Source organism: Hipposideros armiger, unplaced genomic scaffold (assembly GCF_001890085.2).
Source record: "Hipposideros armiger isolate ML-2016 unplaced genomic scaffold, ASM189008v1 scaffold_92, whole genome shotgun sequence".
In the NCBI taxonomy this organism is placed as follows: Eukaryota; Metazoa; Chordata; class Mammalia; order Chiroptera; family Hipposideridae; genus Hipposideros; species Hipposideros armiger.
Genome location: NW_017731442.1, coordinates 3,381,655 through 3,395,598, shown reverse-complemented (window position 1 = coordinate 3,395,598; position 13,944 = coordinate 3,381,655). Strand labels below are relative to the sequence as shown.

General features: G+C 43.6%; 2 protein-coding genes across 11 annotated transcripts in view; one reads left to right on the top strand and one right to left on the bottom strand.

The window, feature by feature from the left end:
- TUBGCP4 (tubulin gamma complex component 4) overlaps positions 1 to 1,808 on the bottom strand; it is a 40,163-nt gene extending 38,355 nt beyond the window's left edge. The window contains exon 1 of one of the 2 annotated variants that reach the window (XM_019644892.1): positions 1,441 to 1,808. In XM_019644892.1, the coding sequence (XP_019500437.1) occupies positions 1,441 to 1,518 (78 nt within the window). In that variant the 5' untranslated portion in view covers positions 1,519 to 1,808. The remainder of the gene's footprint in view (positions 1 to 1,440) is intronic. The other variant, XM_019644893.1, reaches the window with a different exon arrangement.
- An 8-nt stretch (positions 1,809 to 1,816) lies between these two features.
- On the top strand, positions 1,817 to 13,944 carry ZSCAN29 (zinc finger and SCAN domain containing 29). 9 transcript variants are annotated; one of them, XM_019644886.1, is made up of 6 exons: positions 1,827 to 2,286; positions 2,845 to 3,275; positions 3,746 to 3,950; positions 5,734 to 6,429; positions 7,978 to 8,448; positions 10,556 to 13,944. In XM_019644886.1, the coding sequence occupies exons 2-6, from the start codon at positions 2,961 to 2,963 to the stop codon at positions 11,422 to 11,424; spliced, it is 2,556 nt and encodes an 851-aa protein (XP_019500431.1). In that variant the 5' UTR covers positions 1,827 to 2,286; positions 2,845 to 2,960; the 3' UTR covers positions 11,425 to 13,944. The 9 variants fall into 9 exon arrangements, with proteins under 9 accessions (XP_019500432.1, XP_019500431.1, XP_019500430.1 ...); XM_019644885.1 differs by having other exon boundaries at positions 1,827 to 2,324; XM_019644884.1 differs by having other exon boundaries at positions 1,827 to 2,449.

The window sequence follows — 13,944 nt, the reverse complement described above, 5'->3', positions numbered from 1 at the left end:
ATTTTCCCCTTTATTCAAATGTGAAAAACACTGCTCTGCAGAAAGTATGCAATATTTGCTGATTTTGGTGTGGTTTTTTTTTACACAAAAATCTACTCTGTGGCACAAATTGTGCCAGGTTCTTCTGGTATATCTATGAAGAAGACCACTGTGGTCTTTGCCTCCATGGGCAATATACGCGAGAGGAAGACTAGAAAGAGGTGACAACAATAAATAATATGAATTGTGGTAATTCCTATAAGGGAAAAAAACCAAGTTGCTGTGATAGAGAATAATGGCATAGGAGTGAATACTGAAAGAGATGGTCAGAGAAAGTTTTTCTGACGTGACTTTAAAGCTGAGACCCTGAGGAAAATATCGATTGAGACTTTTTTATTAGAAAGGAAGGCAGCTATCTTTCCTATACTGTTATCTCTTTTTACTTCAGATCATAAAGCACACACAAATACTTCCTGAACATTTTCCTCTTATATGCCTGGCATTGTACTAGTTTTACAGGGGAAATTAAATAACAATAGGAATTTGTTTGATTCATAGGTTTTATAGACTAAGAATGTAATTTTTCTGCTCTTCCCCAGTCTATACTGCCAATTCTCATAGGAAAAGGCTTGATTTTGTCATCAGACAGAACTAGGTACAAATCTTGCCATTACCAGGACTAGCCACCATAAAGTTCTCTGAGCTTCAGTTTGCTCTTTTGTAAACTAGGGCTAACAAGACCTAGTTACTAACTTATCCAGAGCATTAGATTACGTTACTGGAGGCAGAAGCAGAAAAGAGTAGTTCAGATACTGGAGCCTGCCAGACCTGGGTTCAAGGCCAAGCTTGCTAATTAATTACTATCTGTGTGGAGATAGGTGGTTATGAAGATTAAACGAGATAATGCATCTATTACACAGCCCTTCCTCCTCAGACATTCCTGGTTGCAGGAAGGCCCTCTTCCAAATTCTCCTACTGCACAAATTCCCTGAGAAAGGAGTCATGAAGGAAACACACTCTCATTCATTTTTTTCATTCAACAAAACTGACTGAACGCTTATTGTGTTAACCGCTGGTCTGGCTTCCAAAACTCAATTTAAAACAGTGCAAGCGTGAAAAGAAGAGAAAGTGCCTCCTTTACATTTACATCCAATTGCCCAGCAACTCGCTCAAACACCTCAAGTTTAAGCGGGGTTCGGGGCTCCCCTCTTTCCCTCCCCAAAGGCGGGGTCATTCTGGGTCTGCCCTTGTTTCCCAGCCTAAGCCCAGCCCTCTCAAGGTGGCTACGTCACCCGTAGGCCCCTCGGGGCACTGCCCTCCAGTTACCTGAGCAGGGACATTCTCCCCGCCCCGTCGGCCCTGCAAGCCCCGCCCCCTCAGTCCCATAGACTTTCCCCACGCATTGGCTCAGGTCTACCCGTTCTGCTCCCGCTAGTTTCCGCGCTCTGAGCCACACAGTACCTGAAGGCCGCTCCGCTTGTTCCAGGTGAAAATGGACCCTGGGTACCCGCTCAGAGCCAAGAGCAGTTCGTGGATCATTCCCACGGCGGATCTCGAGTCCCTATATACGTCTCTCCCTCCTCCAGCGCCGCTCCAGGCGACCACGGAGTCGAATGCTCCCTTCTGGACACGCGCACAGGCTCTTGGGACCTACGGTTCCTCCTGAATCTACCCGCCGAGAAAGCTGCTGCGGAAGGAGCGGACAGGGAGCGGGGAAAGGGTCCGCGCGCAGCGTCCCGGAAGTGCGCCGTGTTCGCTGGGCCCCCCGCTAGCTCCGGCCCGGGCTCCGAGGGAGAGTCCTGGTAGCTGTCTTTGCGCATGCGCCCTCAGCGCCTGAGTCACCCACTCGGACTTCCGGTTTTGGAGCTGGACTAGGCGGCTGGAGAGCCGGGCCTGGGGCCGACCCTGGGTGGGTGAGGCTGGCCCGCGGGCATAGATGCGAGTGGGTTGAGGGACAGCTCTAGAAGGAGACACTCCCAGGGGTGGCCGGAAGGTGCTCTCAGAGAACCTTAGCCCCGTTAGAGGCCTCTGGAGAGGACTGCACGATGGCTCCGACACTGACCTGGCCGGAGGGAGCGAAGACAAAGAGGCCGGAACCCCGCACCCGCCGCTTCTTGAGCTGAGCTCCACGCCCGCTAACCTCGCAGCACTCGGATCTTCTGGCCAGCACCCGAGCTTGTCCTCAGGAGACCCATTACTACTGCCCCCTCAGAATCCTCTCCACCAACTCAGTGCGACTCTCCCCAAGCCCACCCGGGCCTCGCGTCAGAAGTCAAAACCAACTTCTCCCAATGCGCGAGGTTTCCCGTCAGTTCCCGAATGTTTGCTGAGCGGTTACTTCTGCTGTGAGGGAAAACAAAGACCCAGTGTTCAGTACTTGATGTTTCTCTGGGGTGGGAATTGGCAGTTGTAGAGTCCGAAGGGGCAGGGCGGACGTAGAGGGCCTCGAGAAGCACTGCGGCGGTACTGGGTGAGGTCACCTGCGACCCGCTGGACACGGGCTTTTTGTTGCTGTGAGCACGATGGTGACTTGCCTTTAGATCCTCTGAGCTTTCCAGGTTTCCTATATGGTTCAAATTCATTATGCAACATGGGTTAAGGGAGCTAAATGGGGTCAGATTTGGGGGAGGTGGAAGAGGAGCAGACAACTTTCTCTGCTGCTTCCCCGGGCTCCTCTGGGAAGTCGCCCAGAAATGCAGCTTTTGAAAGGTTTCTCTCCATGCTCAGTTTTGGCTTGCTGTCCTGGAGTTGATGCTACCTCAGATGGCCACATGGAGCATATATATGGAAAGTCAGGCCAGCTCTGGCAAGACTTTAGACATATGAGTATATTCCTTCTGATAGTGCCATCTCTCTCTACCCTAGGAGGAAACTTACAGAGAGACTCATCTGCAGGTGATTCTCCAAGGACATGGGAAGATAGGTGTAAGCCCTGGAACCCAGACCTTTAAGTGGAGGGAAGCTGCTTTCTGCTGTGGAAGATGGCCAAACCCACTCTGAGAGGAAATGGCACTAACTCTGAGACCTTCCGACAGCGCTTCAGGAAATTTCATTACCAGGAGGTAGCTGGGCCCCGTGAGGCTTTCAGCCAACTCTGGGAACTTTGCTGTCGGTGGCTAAGGCCGGAGGTGCGCACCAAGGAGCAGATTATAGAATTGTTGGTGCTAGAGCAGTTCCTGACCATCTTACCTGGGGAGATCCAGAAGTGGGTACAGGAGCAATGTCCAGAAAGTGGAGAGGAGGCTGTGGCTCTAGTGGAAGATTTAGAAAGAGAGCCTGGAAGACCTGGACGTTCGGTGAGAAGGGAGGGGGAATTCAGAAGTGTGTGACTGGGCAGGGGCAAGGATAAAGGGCCAAATTAAGGTATAGACAGGTTTAAAGAGGGGCATAATCTCCCTGGGTGATGCTTATGCTTCTGATCCTGGAACAGGTAACTTTTTCAGATACAGATTATCTAGAGATGCTACTTGGGTGTACCTTTGCTACCCTGTCATAATGAGATATTCATAGCTTCCTAGTTTTTCACTTAATAGGGAAGAAAGGGGAGTTATTTAGCCTGTAGTTGCATTTACTATTTTGATCTTTTCCTTCTGGAGTTCCAGCTGCTCTAAGCTAACGGTAATGACCCTTGTTCACTATTAACACCCCCCCACCCAACCCTAGCCATGTCCCAAAAGGATGGTCTCTTCTGGGGTATTAAATAATCTCCTCTGGGAATGCCCCTCATTATGACCTTGCAGTGACAATTAATGGGGGTTGTTTCTAGGTCACAGTCTCTGTGAAGGGGCAGGAAGTGCGCTTGGAGAAGATGACACCCCTGAAATCATCACGAGAGTTATTAAATGTTCGGCAGGAGTCAGTGGAACCCCAGCCCAGGGGTGTACCCAAGAAAGAGAGGGCAAGAAGCCCAGACCTGGGACCACAGGAGCAGATGAACCCAAAGGAGAAGCTCAGACCTTTTCAAAGGAGCGGTGAGGAGTAGATTCATATGGGAAGATAGGTGCCATTCTAAGTTGGGCAGTAGGGTTGGGAATAGTGAGTGGGAAAGGGATTTCAAGAATAAGTGGAAATTGTAGAGTATGCAGTTATTGGGGACCTCCTGAAGGCATGTAGTTTAGCTCTCTGCTGTAGTTTTCTCATATTTTCTCTTTTGATACGTCTGCCAGAGGATGGTTCCCTAGTTTTTATCAGAACTTGGAACTATTTTATTTCCTCTTGGTAATGATAGTAGGTCAGTATTTTCTAGATAAAAATAATTTTCTATACTTGAAGGTACATCTTCCTTTTAGTAATTTTCCTTCTCCAAAATAAACTATATTTGTTTATTTAAACTTTTCACCAGAAGCTCCATTATTCAGACATACTGTTTTTGTTACTCTCCCTTGGAAACTTTAACCTCTCCAAATATGTTAGTTGTGGAGAACTAAATTATACATATATTATTCCAGTGAGGGTCTGGTAGCTTGAGGCAGAGTAAGAATTTTACTTCAGCATTTCACTATATTTTCTTTCAGAATAGCTCAACTATTTGATGATTATTGTTCACCTGGTAACTCCCAGGACTCTCATAGCCTTCCTCATTGTCTTTGTGCCTAACGCTTATTCTTGTGCATGACTTTGTAAAGCTTGTTTTTCTTCTTTGTACTCTTGAACTCCAAATTGTAGGTTTTTTACTTTGATCACTTCTTTAACTTATTTAGGTTGTTCTGAATTCTGATCTTATTGGCCAAGATGCTAGCCTTCTCAGCTAGTTTGGTAATGGTCTCTGTTGAGTCATCCAGATCCAATCCTTCAACCCCACATACAGACTTGCAGAATTAATCAGTTTTGAACACCTACCATGTGCTCAACACCTTGCAGGATATTCTGCAATAAGATGCCTATCCTCAAAGAGCTTACAATATGATTGAGAACTTAACAGCAAATATAAATATGCGCTGAACTGAATTGTACTGAAACAATGTCAAACAATGGCTTGTCACTGAATTTTGTGAGTATAATAGAGGTTTGGCAGTGTGGGAGATGCTGGGGGGGACTGTAGAGAAGGCTTCATGGGGGCTTTGGCAAATACAGCTTCTTGAAGAATGGGTTAAATTTGGATAGAGGAAGATTCTGATATGAATGGACAGTGCATAGTGGGCACAGGTTAAGGTCCAGCAGTATAGCATGTGAGCTGAAGAAGCAAGAACCTGGAGTTAGGTAGGACAGTGACTGCTGCAGTTATCTGGGTGTGAGAAGGTAAAGAGTCTAGACTTGGATGGTGGCAGTAGGAATAGGGAAAGGACATACTAAGGGAAAAACCTTTAGAACTTGGTGACTGAGTGTGAAGGAAACATGGGTTGACGACCATCTTACTTCTGCTCCCCTCCCACTTGAAATCACTCTGAGTTTTGTTCTCCAGGTCCAAATGGAAAACTATAGGAGACAGGAAATGACTGTTCCCAGCAGGGCTAGGACCTGCCTATAAGTGGTCAGGAGGGCTAGGGAGCAACTTGGAACAGAATTACCTGCTCTGAACATAACAACAGATCCTTTTCGTCTCTTGTCACCCTGCTTTGGGAAATAAAATATTTCTCACTTTTTGGTTTCATGTATTTTCCCCACTTTCTTCAACCCACTGGAACTTCCTGAAAATATTTTATTAGACACTTTCTTTATAAGCCTCTTGGATGAAAAAAGGCAGGTCTGAACTCAGAGATGTTTTTTATTATCAGTCCAAACTATGATATCCTTTGTTTGCTTCCCTGCAAGCAGGATTTCCATTTCCTAAATCCGGTGTGGTCTCCAGGTTGGAGCGAGGAGAGCCTTGCATCCCAGATATTGGCTCCAAGGAGAAGGAACTCCCAAGACGCAGTCACACAGGAGACAGACAAATGCATACTGATCTATTATCATCCAGAAGAGAGAGAAATTGGGTGGAACAAGATCACTGGGGCTTTGAGGATGAGAAGGTGGCCGGTGTGCACTGGGGCTATGAAGAGACCAGAACTCTCCTTGCAATTCTCAGTCAGACTGAATTTTATGAAGCTCTCCGAAACTGTCATAGAAACAGCCAGGTATATGGGGCTGTGGCTGAACGGCTTCGGGAGTATGGCTTCCTCCGGACCCTGGAACAGTGTCGGACCAAGTTCAAAGGTCTCCAGAAGAGCTATCGGAAAGTCAAGAGTGGCCACCCACCGGAGACCTGCCCCTTCTTTGAAGAGATGGAAGCCCTGATGAGTGCCCAGGTCATTGCCCTGCCCTGTAATGGCCTGGAAGAGGCAGCCTCTCACTCTGGCCTGGCAGGCAGCAATGCTGAGACTGAGGAGCCAGGGCAAGGGAGCTGGCAGCATGAGGAGGGAGCAGAAGAGGCCATGGCTGAGGAGTCTGACAGTGATGAAATGGACCAGGAAGCCACCCCCCAGGACCCTAACAACTCGACTGCACCTGTCCTTTTCCGAAGCCCAAGTGGTAAGAAGCTTTTGTTCTTGGGGTTTGGGGATTAGACTTGAGGAATTATGAGACTGGATGTGGAGTCAGGAAGCTGAATGTCACCTGACAACTTTATCACTTAAACAGGCACTTCTCAGTTCTGTGTGTATTTCATTCTCCTGTGGGAAAGTCAGTGAGATAACAGTAAATAGGGAATAATTTTAGGTATTTTAAAGAAATACATTCAGAAAATTCAAGACAGTCCTGAAAAGGAATGTTATTCCTTCCATTTCTCTATTATTTTTTCCTGATTATAAAATCACTGAAAGCTGAGAAAAACTTGGCACTATTTTATCTTTAAGGAGAACTAATATTCATTGAACAGCTTACATGAACTGGTGCTTTATCTTTTACTCCCCCAAATCTCAAGTTAGTTTATGCTGTGTTCCTTTTTACTTAGAACAGCATAGTGAAGGACTGCCCAAAGTTGGGGAAACATTTTCTGAGTCTCCTTTATGAGATTCGCAACACACACTGGAAATGAGAAGTCCTGCGCCAGGAAATCTTGTTTAACACTCTATGTTGAAATATTATTTGCCCGTGGAACAGTTTTGTAAGTATCATTTATTACTGTTGTAATTTCTACAACCATGTTGTTATGGAAAGGGCACCAAAGTATGAGTCAGGAGGCTTTGTTTTGATCCTGACCACTGAGGCTTTGTTTTTTATCCTGACCACTAAACAGGTGCATGCCCTTGGACAGTTATCTGACCCATTTCAAAGTTTGTTTCCTGAACTATAAAAGGGGGCATGGCAGCAGGACTACATCTCTGAAGTTGCATTTCCACTGTGAACAGCGATCTTTTCCTTTCATTTTTTATTATGTGTGATGTTACTTTAATTCTGTTCTAGTCTTCTTCCTATCTTCTTTTCCCTTCATTCTTTTTCCTTTTTTGTCACTGGGATAAATCTAGGTAAATTACAAATGTGGCACATGTGCTACCTGCTATTATTTTCATTATCTTTGTTTTCTTCTCATTCTTTTCCACTGCTTTTCCCCTGTCCTCCGATTCTTCCCTCTTCTTTACTTGCAGTGAGTGGAGGATAATGGAAGCAGTGTAATCTCCAGCTGGCTCTCAAGTGAGAGGAAGACTCTTTGAATCTCCCTTCCCTCTGACTTGGGTACCTTCGGGGAACAGAGTCTATCGTCATCCTGAAGTACTGCCCAAGTGGAGCTTGCAGCACTAGCATGTGTTCTGTCCAGGAGATGCTGTCTGATTTGCTTCCTTCTTCTTTCTGGCTTCTGCCAGTCCTTCTCTTCTAACGATAAGATGCATGACTATCAGGTCCTTATATTGTACCTTTTCAGGTCTTTGCTGTTGTTGGACTTGTTTTTTTGAGATTGTGGCAAGTGAAGAAGGGCCATAATAGGAATTAGGCAGCAGTGTGATTTTAAAAGACACTGTTCCTTGGGGTTTTGAGTCATTCTTTGGGAAACTTTCATGATGCAGATGATAGGACTGAGGTATTGAGGCTCTTTGTAAAGCCCTGGATTAAGTGGTGCTGAAATTTCTCTTCTGGTGGCAGGTGTACACTGGGGCTATGAAGAGACAAAGACTTATCTTGCAATTCTTAGTGAGACTCAGTTTTACGAAGCCCTCCGGAACTGTCACCGCAATAGCCAATTATATGGAGCAGTGGCTGAGCGATTATGGGAATATGGCTTCCTGAGGACACCAGAGCAGTGTCGGACCAAGTTTAAAAGCCTACAAACCAGCTATCGGAAAGTCAAGAATGGCCAAGCACCAGAGACCTGTCCCTTCTTTGAAGAGATGGATGCTTTGGTGAGTGCCCGGGTTGTTGCCCCATCTAGTGATGACCAGGAAGAGGACACAGCCTCTTGCCCCATCCAGGAGACTAGTGAGGCTGAAGCTGAGAAGCAAGCGGAGGAGGCAGAAGAGGCCACAGAAGAAGATTCTGAGGATGATGAAGAGGATACTGAGCTACCCCCGGGGGCTGTCATGACCCGTGCTCCAGTCTTATTTCAGAGCCCCAGTGGTAAGATCCTTTTACTTCTTAAGGTCTAAATACAAAGGTGGGGGGCAGTAGGGTTTAGGAGAAAAATCAGATTGAAGACCAGGAGAACTGGCGTCCACACCCAGCTCTCATGAATTCTTCTTGTGACCACCTATCTCGTCTCCATGCTCCGTCTACTAAAGGAGCTCAGTGGGAGGATATATAAATTATTCACTTGACTTGCCTCCTTACATTACAGCATCAGTCCGAGATGGTTGCAAACTTTGTAAATTTGCTATCATCTACGTGTGAGCTGCCAGGTTTCTCGGCAGTTTGCCTAGCAAGGAATCTGAAAGCTAATATTTCCCAAGCAGCATGTCATGTACCCTTAATAGGATGAAGTTGATTTTAAAAGTTCATTCTCATTTGTGTTTGTTCTTCTAGTTCCAGTTTGTATACCAGCTGTGTCTGCTTTTTTAATATATATGAAAAGGTGGTAATCTCTTTTCTTCAGACACACTTATGCAAAAGTCTGATTTCTGAGGGAACTGACCCTTTGAATCTTAGCTGCTGTATAAGAGGGGAAAACCTGCAATATGGCTTCCCTCTTCGTGGGAAGAATTCTGATTTTGGAGTCATACATGTATATTTATGCATATGTGAATCTGGACTCTGTTGTTTATTAGCTGAGTGACTTACAGCTAGTTATTTAGCCCTGTAAGTTTACTTATCTATGAAGACCTACCTCAAAAAGTTGATGTAAATGAGGTACCGTGGTAAAGCACCTAGCACAATGCTTGGGCACACAGAAAGTATTCAGTAAATAGTATTCTCTTCCAAAAGTTCTTTAGATCAACGTTCTTTAAGGGTGTTCCATGGAGCATCAGTTCCATGGGGGTACTAATATGTTCCACTAAAAAATGGCTTCTAGGTTTAGGAAATGCTAAATACCCCTCGTGGAGGCTCACAAACCATACTCACATATTTAAGGTGCTAAGGTTTCATTTAACCTGATGAACCTCTCTTTCACAGGGCATCTCTTAGGACTGCGCGTCTAGGTAGAAATACTGCTTTAGGGGTATATATACAGGCTGACACTTAGCATTCTTTTGCTCTCAGATTTAGTCTAGGAAATTTGAGATGCAGAGTTTATCTGAAATATCTGAAAATTCTGCAAATTCAAACTGAAAATTCGCAATTATCTGCAAATTCACATAGCCTAGTCCCAGGGAGCCCAGCATATGGTTCTTAGAAGAATATTAAAAGCTTAGCTTGGGCATTAGAATAAGTGCTTTGGAACATTTAGTGATTATCTTTCCAAAGGCAAAGAGAATGTTTTAGTGAGACACTTCCTAACAAAGTTCTTCTCTCAGAAGGCCTTTTAGTTTTTGAAAGATATCAAGTATTTTTCTAACCTGTTTTTATTTTCAACATATATTGGAATTTGAGCAGAAGAGGACTCATTCATGTAGCTCGCTCTTTTTGGACATAACATGTTTCTCTGAAAATAAGACCAGGTCTTATATTAATTTTTGCTCCAAAAGACACATTTTACTCATTTATTCAGGTACAAAAATCTACATTTATTCAAATACAGTCATGTCTGGCTGACGATCTTAACTGGGGCTTATTTTGGGGTAGGACTTATATTACGAGCACCCTGAAAATCATGCTAAGGCTTATTTTCCAGTTAAGTCTTATTTTCAGGGAAACAAGGTAGAAGTTTCCCAAAGTTTTCCTAGGCAGTCCCTTCAAATCTCTTTAATTACTGGCAAATAACATAAACTAAAATACCAATGATAGGCCAGAGAGGAGGCAAAATACAGTATTAGAAAGTGTCTTTCCTGTATTAAACATGGTGATAATTTTAAATCTGGTAGGTTTTTCTTGTTATACTGACAAGTTTTTCTGAAGATCCTGGGCATCCAGGAAGAGTTAAAAGAATTTACTTATCAGCCCTATGTAGATAAGAAGCATATGATAGGTTACCAAGTAGAAAAGTAAAACACTGGAATTTTAATAGATGGTAGTTATTTAGGATCTAGAGCTCCCTAATTTTTATCGTTAATCATCTAATGTAATACTTGCTAACCCTGGCAAATAATAATTGTGGAAATGGATAACTTTTAAAATTCTATTCTCACATCAGGTTTTGAGGCTGGATTTGAGAATGAAGAGAATCTAAAACGGGATATTTCTGAGGAAGTACAACTACATAGGACATTACTTGCAAGGTCTGAAAGGAAAATTCCCCGGTATCTTAATCAGGATAAAGGCAGTGAGAGTGAATACAGATCAGGAAGACAGTGGGAAAGGACCCCAGGGGAGAAACGAGGAAAACCGACACTCCCAGAGAGGAGTTTAGGTAAAGTTCTAAGTCATCAGAGACCTTACTTGGGAGAGAGACCCTATAAATATCTCAGATATGGCAAAAGCTTTGGTCCAAACTCCCACCTTACGCATCAGATATCCCATCAAGTGGAAAACCCATATAAATGTGCTGATTGTGGGAAAAGTTTCAGTCGGAGTGCACGCCTCATTAGACACCGGAGAATCCACACTGGAGAGAAACCTTATAAATGTCTTGACTGTGGGAAAAGTTTCCGTGACAGTTCAAATTTCATCACCCATAGGAGAATCCACACAGGAGAAAAACCGTATCAATGTAGTGAGTGTGGAAAGCGTTTCAATCAGAGCTCAAGCCTTATAATTCACCAGAGAACCCACACAGGAGAAAAGCCCTATCAATGTGAAGAGTGTGGGAAAAGCTTTAACAACAGTTCTCATTTTAGCGCACATCGAAGGATACACACAGGAGAAAGACCCCATGTGTGTCCTGACTGTGGTAAGAGTTTCAGTAAGAGTTCTGACTTACGTGCACATCACAGAACACACACAGGAGAGAAACCTTATGGGTGTCATGACTGTGGCAAGTGCTTCAGCAAAAGCTCTGCTCTGAATAAGCACAGAGAAATCCATACAAGAGAAAAGCTTCTGACACAGTCAGCGCCTAAGTAAACCCCTGGGAATCTATAAAGAAAAGAGTCTCAGTAAATGTATTGAAACTGTTTGAAAAAGTCTTCCAATAGTGAGATCCATCTCCTGTTCTATGCCCAACTAGTTTAGGAAACATTCTAGGATTTATCCCACTGTTTGTTCCTGTTTCTCCTGGATGTAGAGTCAAATTCCCAAGGCAGTTGTCTTAAGAATGAAAGGAAGGTTTCAGTCTCTCTCCATGCCTGCATCTGAGTTGACAGATATCATCTTTCCCTCTCAGTGCCCATGTTGTTACCTTAATAAAGAGGACATAGTAGTAGATCCTGTGAGTTTGACATGCACCCTTCCAAACTCATCCTGTAATTCAGCTGCATTTTGACTGGGAAAACCCATCACAGCATTTCAGGGAGAAACTGTGAGACTTCTCATTGAGTAGGCCTAGCTCTTTCTATAGAAATGGAAATGCAAAAAAAGAATAACTCTTTCTGCGCCCAGAATGACATATAGATAGTCCCCAACTTAACGATCGTTCGACTTTGTGATGGTGCAAATGCGATATGCATTTAGTAGAAACTGGGTAGGCTAAGCTATGATGTTTGGTAGGTTACATGCACTTCAACTTATGATGTATTTAACTTATGATGGGCTTATCCGGATATACCCCATCGTAAGTCAAGGAGAATCTATTTGTCATGCGCACTCTTCGTTTACCTTAAAGGAGTTTAATGTCCATCTTAGTTCTGACCTGTGAATCTTGTCAAGAACTTAGAAGTTCTATATGGGGAAACAATATAAACCTTGTATAAATACTGAGGTATGAACCCTGGATTTCTTAGTATCTTCCAAACCCTAGATTTGGAATAGTATACTACTACCTTTACAGCATCTAGTTTGATTTATATTCCATCTCATCCAAATTTTATCTGTCCCTTGTGATCCAGAAGCCCAAAGAGTAAGCCAGCTGAATGTAGTGACAGGAAAAGCAGTTAAAGCTGCCAATAGGGAACTGTCCATATTCCACACACTTAACACACCTCTCTAGTGTTAGGCACCCCATGGGTGCTCAGTACTAACCTACAGTGAGCAGTAGCCACTGCCACATTCCCATGGATTGGGACAACAGACCATTTTGTGCCAAGAAGTCTTGACCCTAATAGCAAGGAGTACAGATTATCTTTGGTCAGTGGAGCTGCCAATACTCACACACATGCACGTGCATATATTCAACTGTACAAGTATACATATATTTTTAAAAGCAGCTCTTCAAACACAGTGTAATTCTGATCTTTATAATCAAATAGTATTGAATTAATTGCCCGTATGTTCACAGTACTATGATGAGCCCTGTACAGCACAAGTTCTACAGTCCTTGTCCTTACAATCTAAAATAACACTGACATGGAACAAATAATAAGTATATGCGTATGGTTGCAATAGTTTTAGAGAAATCTAGAGAGGCAGTAACAGTGTATAAATGTTAAAGGTCTAATGCATTAAAGTTGTCAGAGAAATCTGGGAGGTATTTTCTTCTCTTTATTTAGCAAGTCTTCATGAAGCAGGAAGTGTTCAAAGGTGGGAATGTTAGTGGGTAAATTAGGGTGGGGTAAACTTTCCAGAACTAATCGCAAAACTAAGTGCTGAGTGGGAGAAAACCTGGAATATTGGGGAACAAGTTGTTTAGTGCAGATGAAGCAGAGGGCAAAGGAGAGACTTTAAGGAAGGTTAGACAAAGCTTGGAGCAGCACAAAATTTGAGGAACAGTATGATATGGGCTGTGCAGAAGGCAGAGAAAGAATCACCTTAGCTGAAGCACTAAGAGTGCCCGAAGCAGATCAAGAGGTGGTGCTCCCATCAGGTACAGTAAGTCAGGTGCTGTGTTGAACTTATTGATAAGGAAACAGCTGGCTGGTACTGGAGAAGAATGAGTAGTTTTAGGGGACTAACTTATATAGGAGACAAAGGTCAGAGACTGTAGTATCTTGAGAAGATACTTTGACAGGCGGGTCTGGAAAGAGGAACGAGCAGATGGCCAAGGCCTGGGATAAGTAGCTATTTCACATTCACATTTAATTATTGTCCTGTGGCTAGAATGAGATCTGGGAGTGGAGTGGGGAGATAGAATATTCTATAATTCATAGCTTACTGTGTTAGATGAGAGATTAATTAGGGTTCTGGTGTTGAGGGATCCTAGTACAAAGAATCTAACATTTATTAGGAATTAAAGGGCGATATCTCAATTATTTTGCCTAAGCAGACAGGAAGATACAAGAAACACCAGTCTAAAGCAATGCTTCAGGATCTGAGATACTTTAGGAAGTGTGCATAATGTTTTTAAAAATGAGAGATTACTGTATTTACTATATCTATGTATAGTCTTGTGGAAAAGCACTGGGTGGGATATCAACAGATAAGAATTCTGGTTCCAGATGTCTGTGTGAAGTCAACCTGCCTCCGAATCCCTTACTGTAAAGCAGAATAATGTTTACACCTTAACCTGCCTCTCAGGGATACCATGTTAATAAAAATTATGTCTGTAAAGTG